At 43.0% G+C, this 19184-nt stretch overlaps 1 protein-coding gene across 2 annotated transcripts in view; it reads left to right on the top strand.

Moving 5' to 3' along the window:
* LOC124778018 (zinc finger protein ubi-d4) overlaps positions 1-19184 on the top strand; it is a 249386-nt gene that overhangs the window by 61975 nt on the left and 168227 nt on the right. For both annotated transcript variants that reach the window (XM_047253596.1, XM_047253595.1), the window contains exon 3: positions 6042-6301. In XM_047253596.1, coding sequence (XP_047109552.1) covers positions 6042-6301 — 260 coding nt within the window. The remainder of the gene's footprint in view (positions 1-6041; positions 6302-19184) is intronic.

Here is a 19184-nt window from a genome sequence, read left to right as displayed (position 1 = left end):
TTTGAGGGTAATTCATTGCCTGAAAAGGTGAAGGTGCTGGCAGACCCATGTGACGTAAAACCATACATCCCTCCCCCCTATGCGGAGGTTTAAGTGTTGGAAATTTGGGCCCATGTCTTCCCACTGCAATTCCAGCACCACATATCGAGACTACGGACATCCACTGCTGTGTCAGCTGTGGAGAGCACAACACCCTTTGCTTGTCAGACTACATGGTACTCCAAAAGGAGCAATAAAATTATGGAGTACAAGACCCTGGACCAGCTGACTTATCAAGAGACTAAACAGAAATATGAACGGTTGCACCATATGTGCTCGACATCTATGAAAGCTGCAGCTATGTCGACATCACCCTCACTGGCGATGGTAGTCTCCTCGCCTCTGCCTTGTACAGTGGCCCCTCAGGGCTGCCCGAATACATCCGCACTCTTGATGGTTGGGGGCACCTCTTTTTCTGGTGCTCCCAAAGCACCTACTTTGGGAGCACACCTCCCCTTCCTCCCCCTCACCAAATTCCGAGGACATCAGTCCCCTCCCCCAGCTAGAGAAGTGACAGCCTCCTCTGGCTCCTCTCGCATGGAAGGTCTCCATCGATGCAGAAGTGGGCACTCCCCAGTGGTTGAAGAAGCCACAAGCTGGTGGACGAAGGGCTTCACGGTCTTCGTCAGTGCCCGATCTTCGTCAGTGCCCGATCTTCGTCAGTGCCCGATCTTCGTCAGTGCCCGATCTTCGTCAGTGCCCGATCTTCGTCAGTGCCCGATCTTCGTCAGTGCCCGACCTTCGTCAGTGCCCGACCTTCGTCAGTGCCCGACCTTCGTCAGTGCCCGACCTTCGTCAGTGCCCGACCTTCGTCAGTGCCCGACCTTCGTCAGTGCCCGACCTTCGTCAGTGCCCGACCTTCGTCAGTGCCCGACCTTCGTCAGTGCCCGACCTTCGTCAGTGCCCGACCTTCGTCAGTGCCCGACCTTCGTCAGTGCCCGACCTTCGTCAGTGCCCGACCTTCGTCAGTGCCCGACCTTCGTCAGTGCCCGACCTTCGTCAGTGCCCGACCTTCGTCAGTGCCCGACCTTCGTCAGTGCCCGACCTTCGTCAGTGCCCGACCTTCGTCAGTGCCCGACCTTCGTCAGTGCCCGACCTTCGTCAGTGCCCGACCTTCGTCAGTGCCCGACCTTCGTCAGTGCCCGACCTTCGTCAGTGCCCGACGTTCGTCAGTGCCCGACGTTCGTCAGTGCCCGACGTTCGTCAGTGCCCGACGTTCGTCAGTGCCCGACGTTCGTCAGTGCCCGACGTTCGTCAGTGCCCGACGTTCGTCAGTGCCCGACGTTCGTCAGTGCCCGACGTTCGTCAGTGCCCGACCTTCGTCAGTGCCCGACCTTCGTCAGTGCCCGACGTTCGTCAGTGCCCGACGTTCGTCAGTGCCCGACGTTCGTCAGTGCCCGACGTTCGTCAGTGCCCGACGTTCGTCAGTGCCCGACGTTCGTCAGTGCCCGACGTTCGTCAGTGCCCGACCTTCGTCAGTGCCCGACCTTCGTCAGTGCCTGAAGGAGCTTCATGGAAGTCCACCCAACAAGGCGCTGAAGAGAAGAGCAAGAGTAAGCATATGAAGAAGTAGTTTGCTAAGAAACAGGGAACTCCAGTAGCCCAAGCACCATCAGTTCTGTGTCTGAGGACGAGTATGAGATTTTAGCGTCCCTCAAGGAACTGGATCTTGACGATGTCTCAGCTGCAATGGAAATGGATACAAATACTCATCCAGTGGCAGCAGGTGATCCTTAGGTGTAAACTACCTCCTTGGTCACTTAATGCCTTCCCAAACAACAGAAAGTGTTATCCTCCAGTGGAACTGCGCCAATTTTTTCTCCACCTGGCTGAGTTATGACAACTTTTCAGCATTACACCTGCTTTTTGCATTGCCTTTGGTTTCCGGCAATGCAGGCCCCTGGCCTTCGTACCTATTGTGGGTATTACAAAAATTGTAGTGACAGTAGCAGGCTGTCCTATGGAGTCTGTATTTATGTCCATACCTCTGTATATAGCACACTTTTGCCCCTTCAGACACCTTTTGAAGCTTTGGCTATCAAGTTGAGGACAATGCAGGGTATTACCATCTGCAAAATCTACCTTCCTCCAGGTGATGAAGTATCACAGCATGCGTTGGCTGCGCTAATGCCCCACCTCAACCCACCTTTTCTACTTCTGGATGGTTTTATTGCCCATAACCCTTTGTGGGGCAGATCCAGAGTTGCTGGTTGTGGAAAGGATGTCAAGAGTCTACTAACTCAACTTGACCACCGCTTCCTGAATACAGGTGCCTCCACTCGTTTCAGTGTGGCACATGTCACATACTCAGCCACTGATCTCTCCATTTGCAGTCCTGGCATTCTACCATCTCTCCACTGGAGAGCTCACGATGTCTTGTGTGGTAATGAGCACTTTCTGCTCTTCCTGTCCCTTCCCGGCATCACTCATCTGGATGCTTGCCCAGGTGGACTCTTACCAGGGCTGACTGGGACACTTTCACCTCCGCTACCACCATTGAATTGCTGTTGCATGGCAGCATCGATGACATGATCCAGACCACCACTACTAACATTGTTGCTGCTGCTGAATCAGCAGTCTCTTGTTCCTAAACTTGCGCCTGGTGGAAGACAGTGTCTTGGTGGTCACTGGAAATCACTGCGGCCATTAGAGACCATGGGGGGGGCTCCAACATCGTAAGTGCCACCAGTCCCTGGTGCACGTCATTGCCTTCAAACAGCTCTGTGCCCAAGTCTGTCAACTCATCAATACGTCTCCACCATTAGAACACGAACATCTTCCCAGGTTTGGAACAAGCTCCGATGCCTTTATGGGTATTGGTCCGTTGCAGGTATACCTGGAATTTCCACAAATGAAGCTATATACACCGACACAGATGCAGTCGCAAAGCATCTTGCTGAGCATAATGTTCAGCCCTCTGCATTTGAGAATTACCGCCCTGCCTCTCATCTTCTAAAACAGTGGGTGGAATGACAACACCTGTCTTTTGCTCCACACCACCCGAAGCCATACAATGCTCCTTCAGTGAATGGGAATTTCTCAGTGCCCTTGCCGATTGTCCTGACAAGTCACCTGGACCAGACCGCATCCATTCCCACATGATTAAATATCTGTCAGTGGATTACCATCACCGCATCCTTGCCATCTTCAACCTTATCTGGAGTGATGGCGACTTCTCGTCGCAACAGTGAGAAAGTATCATTGTTCCAGTGTTAAAACCTGGTAAGAGCCCGCTAGATGTGCATAGCTATCATCCTATCAGTCTCACCAACATTCTGTGCAAGCTGCTCGAACTTATGGTGAGCTGATGACTGTGTCGTCTCCTTGAGCCTTGGGGCGTTCTGGCTCTGTCCCAGGGTGGTTTTAGCAAAGGTCGCTCCACCACTGACAACTTGGTCTACCTGGAATTCGCCATCCAAAAAGCCTTTTCCTGGCATCAACACCCTATTCCCGTCTTTTTTGACATGATGAAAGTCTATGATACCACTTCGTGAGACCACACCCTCGCTACTCTGCATGAGTGGGGTCTCCAGGGCCCGCTCCAGATTTTATACAGAATTTTTTGTCGCTCCGCACTCTCAGAGTTCTCATTTTTGCTTCACACATTGTACTGGTTGTTACCTATCTCATTTCTTCATAACTGAACAATTATGGAATCTTATGCGGTATATTGTGGTAGGACCACACTCTCACCCCGTGTTTTTGAATGAGAATAATACGAGTAGTTCCAGCAGAATTTCAGCAAGACTTATTTTTTTTTAGTAGCTGCTGAAATATTACACACTGTAGATCTCGTTTGTCTAGGGGTTCTCGAAGTTTTATCTGAACAATAATCATTCCAACACGCATGGCCTGGGTTTTCTTCTTGTTTGAAATAAACACTACCGGATCTGAAATACTTTCAGCTAAAAATTATATTTATTCATACCTTTTGTTAGTAACTACACCATTTTCATTATGAACATTGATACTCTAAATGCATTATACTGCACTTGTCACATAAACACGTCCATCAGCCCTCCAATATAGACAAAAAAGTGGCAGGCAAGCCAACATGTGCCCGGAAGTTGCAGACATTCCTGCATTCTAGATTCTAATAAACTCCAAAGATACATATAAATAAATACATATAAATATACAGCATTTAACATCTCAAACGAATCCATTATTTAGCATAAAAGAAAATATTCATAATTAAATAAATTAAACACATTTTCTGGCAACATCATGAAATTATCTTAACTCTTTACTGTGGGCATCATACTTTTCGCATGAGATAAACTACATACTACAGTGGAGACTGGTCTTCGATCGGTCTTGTGCCATAAAGTTTTCAGGATATGGGATACTGAATGGCAGACCCTTAATACTCTGAATAAACTGCATGCTATCAAGGAGACAATGAATGTATGGCAGTCATCCATTTGAACCACTCACGTGGAGTCTGTTGTCCTTTGCCGGCTCTGCATCAGCCACACTAGGCTGACTCATGGTCACCTCCTCCGTCACGAGGACCCACATGAGAGGTGCTGTGGTTCCCACATGACTGTCATCCACATCTTGGTGGACTGCCCAGTTTTAACTGTTCCATGATGGACTTTAAACCTTCCCGCCACACTGCCAACAGTTTTGGGAGATAATACCTCAGTGGCTGATGTAGTTTTACATTTTATTCATGAGGGGGGGGGGGGGGGGGGGAGAGTTTCTATCACACAATCTGAGTGTTGTCTGGCCTTCTCTCCTAGGCCTTCACCCTTCCTCCATTTTAACTCTTCCTTGTTCTATCTTTGCTGTTTGTTTGCCTTGGTATTTGTCTTTTCCCATCTGTATTCCTCTAGTGTTGTCATTTAGGCTGGAGATTTTAGTGTGGTGCAGAGTGGCTGTTTATTCTCTTTTCTTCTTGCAATTAGCCAGCCCAGGCCATCTGCCTTCTACCACTTTTTCCCCTTTTAGTACACGTTCTCTCCTTTTGTCTTGCCTCTTTCATTTTCTCTTTCGGTGCTGTTCTCAGTTAGTTTTCCAACTTTTTTACTTCCCAGACTCTTTTGGGCAATGATTTTACTCCACAATGTGTTTGAATTTGGAAAAAGGGACTAATGACCCTGTAGTTTGGTCCCTTTCTAACCAAACAAACCAGCCAACCAACCAATGTACAAATGATAATTTGTGCCAGACTGGGACTCGAACTTGGATTTCCTGCTTCTTACGAGCAGATGCCTAAAGGACTTTAGCTATCTGAACACACTTCCAGGAGTGACTCAAATCTCCATTTGTTCTGGTATCTACTCTCCCTTGTGCTAAAATTGTATTATGTGGTTCCCTCTCAGGGTGAGACGCTGTTTTCTCTCGTCATTTCCCTGCTATGGCATGAAATACTGCAGTGCAGTGTCTAGGATTCTGCGTTGATGATCAATGGGCAGCCAAAAATGAACTTTCATATTGTGATTATGGTTCTGGATCAACAGTAGAATATTTCAAAACCGATGAAAATTTTTATCAGACCGGGGCTCAAGCCCGGATTTGCTGCTTGTCGCAGGCGGATGCTATTTGAAATTTGGGCCAGTCCTGGAAGTGTGCTCGGATAGCACAAGTGGTTAAGTAATTAGTTCTGGCTTTCCTTACTTGGTGAGATAATCTGCTTCTTGTGATTGATTTGCCTAGAACTTGATGGTTGCAATATACTGCCTAATTCAGTTTTATGCTGTCTTAACACTCTCAAGACAGAGCCTGAATCTTGAGGGATGACTTTTAATTTATTACTACTTTACTAAATCTGTTTACAACACATTATGCAGACAGTACCCATATATATTACTGAATGTACTTGCAAAATTATATCATTGCATGGGGCTCATTTGTGTAGATACGAGGTCTGGTCTATGGCCATGAACCAGTGCTAGAATTTGACTCAGGCCCATCTCATAAGTGTTAAGTTTAATGTTCATAATTTCTTTTACTAACACATTTATCATATTCCTCACTTTTGCATTTGTTTTTGACAGGCGTTGCACAGAATCACTCAAATTTGTTTATGAGCTCCCGTGAACGAATGCCTGGCCTTGTAGAAGGCCAGATTTACACATATCCCTCAAAACGTTGGCGGAAAAAGCGGCGGCAATATCTTATGAATTTTATGCAACCTCGGCGAAAAGAGGTTGACCCAGAGGCAGACTTGCACACTATAAGCACTGTTGAGAATCCAGCAGTTTGCAACAATGAAGACAGCAAGGAAAGTGTCAGCTTAAAAGATGAAGTAGTGAAGGTAAGACAGAAACCTTATTTCTTCCTGATTAGCAAAATGCTGGCAATATTTTTAAGACAAATTAAAAAAAAAAATTGTTCATTTAGTATGCATGGTCCGGGTTTGCTCTCTTGGAATTTTTCATATATGTTGTTTATTTCTTGCCCTCTTCATCTGTGATACATTAAACTGCTTTTAATATGTGTCAATGATAAAAATAATACATGGGACTGCTGATGTTTATATGCTGTGATAGTATGACTATTCAATAGATTCGTTATCGTAAAAGTTTACTTCGAAGTAGCTGCCCATTCATTTTCCAGAAACAGTAAGTTGTATAATTAACAACCTTGAGGCATAATTTCCTTTCTTGTTGTGTACACATCTTTTGACTTCTAATTTACATAATCAATGTTAATATTCTTTTTTTAATTTTTAAAATCCCCAATTTAGTTCATAGCTATTTTGTACAAACTTTGTGAGCAGAAAAAATAATTTGTGGCATACCTCGCTCAGGCTCCATCTCCCCACCCTTAGGTCTCTCTTGTATCTTGGTAGATAGTGACGTGAGGTGGCATGACGTAGACCTGCATAAGATCTCAGGGGGGGCAACATTGGAATGCTGCTAATATGTAGCGATGGGTGGCAGTAGTAGTGGCTGCTGGACATGACCTGAATTCATGGAATGATTACCACAGTAGTGAAAGTGGTGGCTCCGAGGGTGAAGCTAATTGTGATGGTGGCAAATTTGTTTGCACACATTAGCCGCTGAACAGAGTGGCAACTGTGTACTTAGTATTAAGCAGCTTGGGTTTCTTCCAGGATAGCTGTAATATGTGTAGGCCAAACAACAGTAAATCTGCATGTATGGTGCTGGGCATGCTCCTACAGCTTCAACATCAGGATAAGCGAAAGTGAGTGGTGCTGTTTCTACACTGTGCTTTTTGCACCTTTTGTCATGGATCTATATGTGCTCACTAGGGGAGATCCCCAGTGGTGTCATCAACTTTTTGAAACTACACTCTTGGAAATGGAAAAAAGAACACATTGACACCGGTGTGTCAGATCCACCATACTTGCTCCGGACATTGCGAGAGGGCTGTACAAGCAATGATCACACGCACGGCACAGCGGACACACCAGGAACCGCGGTGTTGGCCGTCGAATGGCGCTAGCTGCGCAGCATTTGTGCACCGCCGCCGTCAGTGTCAGCCAGTTTGCCGTGGCATACGGAGCTCCATCGCAGTCTTTAACACTGGTAGCATGCTGCGACAGCGTGGACGTGAACCGTATGTGCAGTTGACGGACTTTGAGCGAGGGCGTATAGTGGGCATGCGGGAGGCCTGGTGGACGTACCGCCGAATTGCTCAACACGTGGGGCGTCAGGTCTCCACAGTACATCGATGTTGTCGCCAGTGGTCGGCGGAAGGTGCACGTGCCCGTCGACCTGGGACCGGACTGCAGCGACGCACGGATGCACGCCAAGACCGTAAGATCCTACGCAGTGCCGTAGGGGACCGCACCGCCACTTCCCAGCAAATTAGGGACACTGTTGCTCCTGGGGTATCGGCGAGGACCATTCGCAACCGTCTCCATGAAGCTGGGCTACGGTCCCGCACACCGTTAGGCCATCTTCTGCTCACGCCCCAACATCGTGCAGCCCGCCTCCAGTGGTGTCGCGACAGGCGTGAATGGAGGGACGAATGGAGACGTGTCGTCTTCAGCGATGAGAGTCGCTTCTGCCTTGGTGCCAATGATGGTCGTATGCGTGTTTGGCGCCGTGCAGGTGAGCGCCACAATCAGGACTGCATACGACTGAGGCACACAGGGCCAACACCCGGCATCATGGTGTGGGGAGCGATCTCCTACACTGGCCGTACACCACTGGTGATCGTCGAGGGGACACTGAATAGTGCACGGTACATCCAAACCGTCATCGAACCCATCGTTCTACCATTCCTAGACCGGCAAGGGAACTTGCTGTTCCAACAGGACAATGCACGTCCGCATGTATCCCGTGCCACCCAACGTGCTCTAGAAGGTGTAAGTCAACTACCCTGGCCAGCAAGATCTCCGAATCTGTCCCCCATTGAGCATGTTCAGGACTGGATGAAGCGTCGTCTCACGCGGTCTGCACGTCCAGCACGAACGCTGGTCCAACTGAGGCGCCAGGTGGAAATGGCATGGCAAGCCATTCCACAGGACTACATCCAGCATCTCTACGATCGTATCCATGGGAGAATAGCAGCCTGCATTGCTGCGAAAGGTGGATACACACTGTACTAGTGCCGACATTGTGCATGCTCTGTTGCCTGTGTCTATGTGCCTGTGGTTCTGTCAGTGTGATCATGTGATGTATCTGACCCCAGGAATGTGTCAATAAAGTTTCCCCTTCCTGGGACAATGAATTCACGGTGTTCTTATTTCAATTTCCAGGAGTGTATCTACATGGTGATGTAGCTTAAGATCCCAGTTATCACACCCTGCAGGCATTCACCCGGGTGAGGCCTTGTTTGTGAGTAATTTATGAAAAAAAAATTTAGAATTTTGTGTAATGCTCAATAACATGAAAAAAGGAGCATCGCATTGACAGGTGGTGAAACAGAGAGGACAAGGTCTTCCTGCGTAGGTCGTCATGGGTTTGAATCTTGCTAGGTACTTTAAATTTTTCTTTATTTTTAAATTTTTATCAGGATGACTTTAATCGGTATTTTTATTCAATTGGTTGGTTTAAATCTATTTTTTCATTTCTGTTCCTTTGTCACACTATTTTAATCATCATATCAACTTCTTCAGTTGCTGTCATTCTTCTTCTTGTCATTGTTTTTCCACTTGAAATCTTTGTTCATGTGATTTTAATTAATTTTATGAATTAATTTTAACTTAATTTTTTCTTATATCATTCTACTTTTTTCATCCATGTTATTGCATACATTATTTCTATTCCTTATTTTGCTTGAATTTTGTTTTAGTTAAAATTCTTTCCTTCATTTAAACTTTCATCTACATTATTTTGTCCACAGAGTTGTAAGAATGTATGTTACAGTTTAAATGTTTGTATGCCAGTTACCATAAAAATGCACTTCTTGTAGCGAAAAATACATTTATGACACCACTGCACAGTCAGTGTAAATAGATTATGTCAGCTTCTGTTATAGTTAATAGATTAGCATTTTCAAGTATTTAAATATTACAACAGATAAAATTAGACAATGGAAAATCCAGGATGGAACGTAACAGTATTATGAAAAGGACAGTTGCTACTCACCATATATCGGAAATGCTGAGTCGCAGGTAGGCACAACAAAAAGACTGTCACAAAATAAGCTTTTGGCCAACAAGGCCTTTGTAAAAAATAGCATGCGCACGCGTACACACACACACACACACACACACACACACTTACGCAAATGCAACTCACACACACATGACCACAGTCTCTTGCAGCTGACGCCAGACTTCATTATATTGTGATAACAGGTAAACGTGATTAAATTCACATTCACAAAAATTCCAGAGGAAAAAATATGATATAAAGAAAAGCTGAGAACAAATGAGAGAGTTGATATGATGATTATAATGACGTGACACAGGAACAGAAATAAAAAATTACATTTAAACCAATGAAATGAAGAAAAATAATGATCATAGTCATTTTGATAAAGATTTAAAAATAAAAAATTTATAGTGCCTGACAAGATTTGAACTTAAGATCTGCACATGAAGGCTGTACTCTATTCATTACACCATGCAATCAGTCAACAAAATACTACTATCTGAATGGTACTGAGTCTCATATAAAATTCTGTGTTTTTGTTTTTGTCAACTACTCACAAATGAGGACTCACTAGGTTCAATGACTGCAGGGTGTGATACCTGGGACCTTATCCTACATCACTGTATAGATGGTTTAAAAAAGGCGTTCTTACCCCTGGGGATATCTCATTGTCGAACAGTGAGTGCTGCTTCCACTGTGTCCTTTCCATTACCTTAGACATGAATTCTTTAAAGATGCACACCATATGCTCTGCCACCTCATTTGACTGGCGGTAAAAGGCAGGGCACTAACCAGTGTTTGATGTCATTGTGACTGCATAAATATTCATATTATGCATACATAAACGATCTGAAGGATAGGTTGAATAACTATCTTCAACTGGAACTGATGACTGATGTACGTAGAAGTGTCGTCCTTGAGTGACTGTAAGAGGATACAAGAAGACGTTGGTAGATTCGGTGTGATGCTTGTCAGCTTGCTCTAAATGTAGGAAAATGCACATTAATGGAGATGAGTAGGAGAAACAATCCTGTAGTGTCAAATAAAGTATTAGTGGTGTGCTACTTCACTGAAACCTCTATTAAATATCTAGGCTAAATGTTGCTAACTGATGTGAAATGGATCGAGCATATAAGGTCAGGTGTAGGTATGGGAAATGATTGACTTTGGTTTATTGAGAGAATTTTAGGAAAGTGTAGTCCCTCAGTAAAAAAGACCACATACAGAACACATCTGTGACCCACTCTTGAGTACTGCTCAAGTGTTTGGGAGCCCTACCAAGTTGGATGAAAGGGATATGCCGAAGTAGTTCAGTGGTGTGCTGCTAGATTTATTACCACTATACTGAGTCAATGCGCAAGTATTACAGGAAAGCTCTGTGAACTCAAATGAAAATCCCTGGGGGGGGGTTATTTTCACAAAACCCTGTTGAGAAAGTTTAGAGAACCGGTAAACAGACTGTAGAACAATCCTGCCGCTACCAACATACATCTTGCATAAGGACTACAAAGAAAAGATCAGAGAAACCAGGGCTCACGTGGAAGCATTTAGATAGTCATTTTTTCTTTGCTACATTTGAGTGAAATAAGAAAGGGAATGAATATCAGTGGTCCAGGGTAGGCCACTTTCAACAACTATAGTTTCATATTTCACTGTACCCTCTTTTCTTTCTTTTTAAACACATCATCTGATGGTGGCTTGGTATTAACTCAAAACTGGTAATGATATCATATGTGACGCTGGAACATACAATGGAGAAAAAAAGGGGAAAAAATGATATGGCAAGTCTTCAGTTGCAAACATCTTTGTTACAGCTGCTATTGTGGCTTCAAAAGCAAAGGATTTCATTGGTTCAACAGCATGGAATTCAGCTAACATGTTAACTCTGTTTCTGCTACAAACTTGCCTACCATAGACTGTGCCAAGAGCGGTGTCATTATGGCCTAACCCAGCTTACTGTGCTGGGACCCTTTCATCTACAACCACTTACTGCCTGCTGTATTACCTGTCCTGGCCTCCTGGCTGTGTGCTGAATATTTCAGCCATAGCTTGCCAGATAAATGCTGTACAATCCCTTCATCCACTCACTCCACTTCATCTGTGCTCTTGGTGCATTCTAGCACTACTCACAGACAACTCACAAGTGGAATGAATTCCTTGCTGAAGCACACTTCTGATACATCTGAATATATTTTTGAGTACATAAATAAAATTGATTGTTCTCTGGCCTGGCAAACTTCAAAACCAAAACTCAATTTTTTTAAATACAAATTCTTTCCTTTACATGGAATAATTTGATCACACTGTGTGTGTGTGTGTGTGTGTGTGTGTGTGTGTGTGTGTGTGTGTGTGTGTGTGTGTGTGTGTGTCAGTCAACTGATGCTATGTACGCTGTGTATTTACTTTGAGCATGGAATAGATATTGCTGCTGATGAAGAATCTGGTCTGTCTGTTGCTAGCACTTTTTTTTCCCCCCCATCTGGAAAGATGCTTCAAGTTTGGAATCTTTAAGCTTTTGAATTCTTTTTAACTTTGAATACTTTTTACAGTACTCACTATGTATTTTCAGTCCTTCCTTGCATCCCTAGGAATGTTTCACTGCCAAAAAATTGGGATATCTGATATAACTGTTGTGGTCACATTGGAATAATTTTGTAACATTGTGTGTAGTCTTTGTTGAACTGTCAGAATTAATCCTGAATATTTACATCACTTGTGAAACACCACATCTGTTTGTTACCAGTATATTTCATAATTACATATTGAGAGGTGCTTCAGACTCAGAAACTTGAAGCATTTGAATACTTGTTTCAACACACAGTATCAATTTCTTTTCGAGCCTTGTAGAACTGTGTGCAGAGATTTATGTAGATTCTGTTGATAGGCATTACCTGAGTTAGTGTTATTAGTAACTCTCATGTGTGTTCCATGTAGTGTTAATGTATTTTGTATAAAACAAACACTCCCCGGGCATGTCTTCATACTGCGCCACCAGTAATTCATGAGCTCCACTGTGGATGACTTTGTGAAATACACTATAGTTGCATGTTATTATGTTGTGGAGCAGACAGAATGGAGGATCACCTCCTCAGTTTGTAGACCTATGAATGAGGGAAGTGCATGAACATAATCCTGTGACCTAGCTTCCCCTGTGCTTCTAAGTCCCATCCCACCCCACCCCACCCCACCCCACCCCACCCCCTCCCCCCACCCTACTACAACACCGGAACACATTTTATCACTTACTATGGCTCTGTAGCACTTAGATTTGACCACCTCCTTTTTGATGTTTGATGTTAACTTACAATATCCACTCAAAGATGACAGGTGTCAGCACTAGAGTGGAGGTGGCAAAGGTGGAAGCATTTCTGAAATGGCTAAGTTTGTAAGCTGTTTGTGTGCCACCATGGTTAAAGTATACCCTGTGTGACAAACTGGCACTGAGGAAACTGTGGTTCAACACAGGCCGTAGATGAAAGGGGTGAACGACGGCTGCAGACATGCGTGTGGGTATAGACATTGAGCAACTGACTCCCCAGGTGAGACAAGGGACTACCAACAGTTTCTCCTCAATGACTGTTCAGCAAATGTTGCTTCCTATGGGCCTCAGCAGCAGGCACCTGGTACAAGCACCGATGCTGACTGCTGTTCATCAGCGATGAAGGCTGGAATTTGCACACCAGTAGTGGGGCTGGGTGACCAGTAAGTGATGACAGGTGCCTTTTTTTGGATGGATCGTATTTTACACTCAAAAATCAGTGTGAAATGTGTGAAAGCAAACACCTTGCAACAATTGTTGGAATGGTCCCGGCCAGAGGGGAGGGTGCATTATGGTATGAGGAATGTTTTTGTGGCATTCAGTGGGTGATCCTGTCATTCTGGAATGCACAGTGAATCAACAAAAGTATACGTCTATCCATGGGCACCATGTCCACTGCTACACACAATTTGTTTTTCCTCAGCACGACAACATCTAGCAGCAGGTCAGTGTAATGTGTCACACAGCTCATAATGTATGTGCGTAGTTCAAAGAGCTTAAGGATCAGTTTACTGTACTCCTCTGGCCAGCAAACTTACCCAATTTAAACCCAATTGAGAATCTGTGTGGCCACCTCAATTGAGCTGTTTGCGCCATGGATAATCATCTGAGAATCGTAGTGCAGCTGTCCACAGTACTGGAGTCAGCATGGCTATCCCTACCGTACCTTCCAGAATTTCATTGACTCTCTTCTTCAATGGTCTGCAGTGCAAAAGTGGTTATTCAAACGTTTGACAGGTGATCGCAGTAATGTGACTGGATGGTGTGTGTAGTGGTACCCGAAACACCAGATCTGTTCATTTGCCAATGAACTCTTTCATCTGAAAGAACTATTTGAACACGTTTTGCACTCATTGTATCTATTTTTTTCGGTACTTTTGATATGGGCTTTGGTCTGGTACTGACAAAGTTAAAAATGGTGCCTTTTTCCCGCTCTATATATGTACTCTATAAATGTATATCTATATCTTGTCTTTTTTTTTCTTTCCTTTTCTCAAATAATTTATTCAGGAATGTCAAGTAATTTCAACTATCAATTTTAGTTGTCGATGATTAATAATGCTTCTTTGCATGATAAGACTTGAAACAGGATACAACATATAATGGTATGTTGCAAATTTTGCCCTGGTATCTGGATTCTTGGCCCACTTTGTTTTGTGGGGACCACAGATCGACACATTAGTGCATGTTTCTTTGGATGTTCACTCACAATAACATCTGGAAAATGCCTTCCTGTAAATCATAGAGGACTTTTGTCATCGAAGTGCCTACCTTAGCCTGCTTTTCTCCATTCTGTTGCATATTTTTCAACATTTCTGTAATGAGAGGTAGGTGAAACTCTGGAAGTGCTGTTTTTCACCCTATAATCAACCTGTGGAGAGCATGAGCATTAAAATGCTCTAATCCAGAAAACACACACACACACACACACACACACACACACACACAAAATGTTTCTCATACCGTTTGACAGTCTAATGCATCAATCGTAGTGAGCTCAGTAGTATGTCACAATGGTAAACTGCACTCATACTTGAATTGTAATTTACAATACTTAGGATTTATTGATATTTTTGCCAATATTTCTGTCAGTATTCTCTGTTAGAACCATTTGTGTGGTGTTACATGTTGTCAAAATCCACACTTTTATCACACCACCTGATAAGAGTCTTTTTGTCAGTTGTCATAAACTCAGTTTCTTCCCATTTCAATTACCTCTACAGTTTTGTGTGTTGTGCCTGTTACGAATAGTGTCACATGCAGTTGTTCAGTGGTTGTGAAGCAGAAGAATCGGTCTGGCTGGAATACCATTGTCAACGTACAGAGTAGGTGCTTGTTCCAAATAATGTCTCAGGAGTGTTGCCACTCGCCAGCTCTCTCTAAGTTTTGGAACCCAATTTCTGTTGCCATGCCAGCATATGAAATGAATTCCAAAATGTTCCACTGTGACAGTCACACAGTACACGTCTTTATTCGTAACCTACTTCACTTGAATGCAACAAACTGTTTAAAAGATAATTAGCGTTTGAACAACAAGAGACTTTTGTCAATGCAAAGCTTCTGTTATAGATGAATGTGCTGTGAAACATTGAACAAACTTCACCAACAAAATTCCTACACAGTTTTCATTAAAGAGTAGCATTTTTAAAAGAAAAGCAAAATACTCTTGGGGCATAATTTCATTGAAGCCTGGAATGATACAAGAATATTGATGGACCAATAATCATTTATTGACAACTTTTTAACCTGAGCCATTATAATACAAATAGCAACTAAACAGTAAATACAGCGATCAGTTTTTGAAAATATAATGTAATTGGATAAATAAAAGAATCTACTCACCAAGTGGCAAACAGGAGAACACACATAAAAGGGTATTACATATCCAAGCTTTTGGAGCAAGTTGTTTCTTCCTCTGGCAGAAGGATTGAAGGAGAGGAAGGATCAGGGAAAATGACTGGTGAGGTTTAGGAAAAGGAGTAGAGTTCAGAGAAGTCACCCAGAAACCAGGGTCAGAGGAGACTTACTTTATGGGATGAGAAGAAAAGACTGATTGTTAGGGACTGCACCTGATGAGATTTGAAAAACTGAGAGCTTGAAGATGGAAGATAGGCACTATGCAAGACAGAAAATACTGCTAAAACAGTGTGCACGAATTAATAAGAGAGAAAGGTTAAGTGCATAGTATGTATAGAGGTGGGAGGAGCAAAGAAAGTGGTAGTCATGCCAATGTAAATAGTCAAGCAGCATTTACATAACAGCTGGTGTACAAAGTGTCCATTTCACAGGTGGCTCTCCCTTTGATAGTACCCTTTTTGCCAGTTACAGGGCTGGAATAAATGGTGGTAGGAGGTTGCATAGGGCAAGTCTTGCAATGGGGATGGTCACCGGGGTGGAAGCCATAGGGTAGGGAGATGGGTGCAGAAGGAACATAGGGTCTGACAAGGATGGTGCAGAGATTGAGATGGTCATGAAAAGCTATTCTAGCTGTGGTGGGCAAAATTTCAGATAGAATGGACCTCATTTTCAGGGTATGATTTTAGGAAATCATGGCCTTGTCAAAGTAGCTGATTAATACATTCAAGATCAGGATAATATGACTTGCTACATGAGAGGCGTGACGCTGTCATGCTGGAGAGTGCCACTGCTAATCTACGAGATTGATTCCTTATTCAGCTTGCGTTTAGCATGAATCTCTCACCCAGTGCAAAGTCGTGAGTGAATGGAAGAAAGTGCAGATGACTCCTGTATATGAGAAGCGAAAAGAGTGGACCTGCAAAAATTACAGACTAACGTCCGTAACATGTGTCTGCTTCAGAATCCTAGAATATATTATGAGTTCAAATATAATAAATTTCCTTGGTGTCCAAGAATAAGAACAGTTTTGGAAAGGATTGGTCACGTGAAACTCAGCTTGCCCTTTTCTCACACGATGTACTGCACCTATGGATGAAAGGCAAGAGGCAGATTCCATATTTCTAGATTCCAAAAAGCATTAGACATGGCACCCCATGTAGATTGGTAATGAAGGACGAACATATGGAACAGGATCCCCGATATGAGTGTGGCTTGAAGACTTCTTAAGTAATAGCACCCAGTATGTTGCCTTCGACAGTGAGTGTTCATCAGAGACAAGGATATCATCAGGAACGTCCCAGGGAAGTGTGATGGGGCCACTATTATTTTCTATGAATAAAAATGATCTGTTGGAAAGGATGGGCAGCAATCTGCAGTTTTTTGCTGGTGATGTGGTGTATCGGAAGGTGTCGAAGATGGGTGAGTGTAGGATGATACAAAATTACTTGGATAAAATTAATATGATGAATGGCAGCTGGCTCTAATTGTAGAAACTTGTAAGTTACTGCAGATGAGTAGGAAAAACAAGCCCGAAATGTTTCAATACAGCATTAGTAGTGTCCTGCTTGATACTGTCACATCACTTAAATACCTGTGTGTAACTTATGCAAAGCGATGTGAAATGGAATGAGCATGTGATGATTGAGGTAGGAAGGATGGTCGACTTGAATTTATTGGGAGAATTCTAGGAAAGTATGTTTCACCTGAAAAGGAGACCACTTATAGCATGCTAGTGTGACCTGTTCTTGAGTACTGCTCGAGTGTTTGGGATCAGCACCAGGTCGGATTAAAGTAAGACATCGAAGCGATTCAGAGGGAGGCTACTAGACTTGTTACTAATAGGTTCTAACAACATGCAGGTGTTACGGTGATGCTTCAGGAACTGAAATGGGAATTCCTGGAGGGAAGGCGACATTGTTTTCAAATAACACTATTAAAAAAATTAAGACAACCGGCATTTGAAGCTGCAGAAATACGCTACTGCCACCTACAAACACTTCAAGATAAGATCAAAGAAATTAGAGTTCATTAGGAGGCATACAGACAGTAATTTTTTCCTCCTCCTATCTGTGAGTGGAAAAGGAAAGAAAACGACTAATAGTGGCACAGGGTACACCCACCACTCACTGTAAGGTGACTTGCAGAGTATGTATGCCGATTTAGATGTAGATGCAAAAGATCAGTACAAATTACAAAATTATTTAGAAGAGATATCTGTATGGTGCGAAATGTGGCAATTGACTGTACAAAATAAAAAGTAAGAGCACCTCCATACAAGTACTAAGAATCCATTACATTTCAATCAAAAGATAAAAAAATACAAATTTAAAAATTATTGATTCAACTAAATGCCTAGAGAGTGCAATTACATACTACTTAAATGGAATTATCACATAGAAAATGTTGTGTGGAAGGTGAACCAAAGACTGTATTTTGTTGTTTTGGGTAACCTAGAGTATTATGCAGATTTTATCATTAATATAAGAGAAGTCATTGATCTCATAAATTAGATGCTGGAAAAGTGGGAAGATTTTATCATCCCAAAGATGTGGCTAAGCTTTCCATCAACTCAAGGTCACAATCAAATCTACACCATGTCTTGTCACACATGCTCTTGGGGAAATACAGATTTTTGCAAGAGATGCATCAAGGCAGCTGATTGTTGGGAACGTTAAATGGGTTATGCCCCAAAGATACTAACACAGATACAATAAAATTATGGAGAACAGAGAAAATTGTATAAATCTGTACTGAAAGTAAACAGGTTGGAAAATGAGAATGAAAATTAACGCAGAGAGACCAAATTACTTTCATATACAGGGTGTATACGTGGACGACAAAAAAAAAGGTCCGGATTTTTCCCGGAATTGAACTGTAGAAGTTATCAGTCCTTTGAATGGTTATGGTTTTATACATCAGTGTAGAGTTTCCCAGCACTTTAGTAAAACTCAGGGAACAAAACCCGGTTTGGGAAGATGTCTGACGTGCAGCAACATGTACCCTGTATTTTTGTATTACAGAATTATAAATTCGAATTCCACCAAACACCGTATGTTACTTTCCGAAGCACTGAAATCGAGATTGCGATAGCTCACGTCACGTGATCTCGCCAGCCGACATCAGCGGTTATTCAGAACATAGGACACGTGATGTAGTCAGCCAATAGCAACATCACTGTTAAGTAGCGCAGATACACAAATAGGAAAAGTTAATGGTGTAAATTAATATACGTAGTGTTGGTACAAGAAAATAAAAGCTTCCACATGCAGTGTTGCTCCTTTTTGCACGTGTTACACTTTAAGATACATCACACAAATGTGCCAGTAAAATTTTTAAGAACAACATAAATGTCAGATTTTCTGAGCACGAAATTATTCTGAATCATCGTACTCAAAGAGCTGATTTTTTAAATGAGATTTAAACGCTCTGTGATTTAAGAAATTCATCGTACATTCTCACACATAGTTCATCTTGGTAAAAGGAAATTTACTTTGAAAGTAACGCTTTTCAAACCACCATTCGGAATATTTTCCCACGACTGTTAAAATATGTTCGTTTCAGCAGTTCCAACAGAGCGCCAGATAACAGGCGCCAGCGCGCTTGCGCAGCTACGACGACGCAGGAAGCCCATAAATTCGTACAAATCAGAGGATACACCAGGAGCATCCGAATTTCGTGAACCATACGAAAATTCGGCTTAAAGTGAACATTCGTATGTCCAGATCTGGATG

This window comes from Schistocerca piceifrons, chromosome 2, assembly GCF_021461385.2.
Source record: "Schistocerca piceifrons isolate TAMUIC-IGC-003096 chromosome 2, iqSchPice1.1, whole genome shotgun sequence".
Lineage (NCBI taxonomy): Eukaryota > Metazoa > Arthropoda > Insecta > Orthoptera > Acrididae > Schistocerca > Schistocerca piceifrons.
This window is presented reverse-complemented; position numbering and strand designations above follow the sequence as displayed.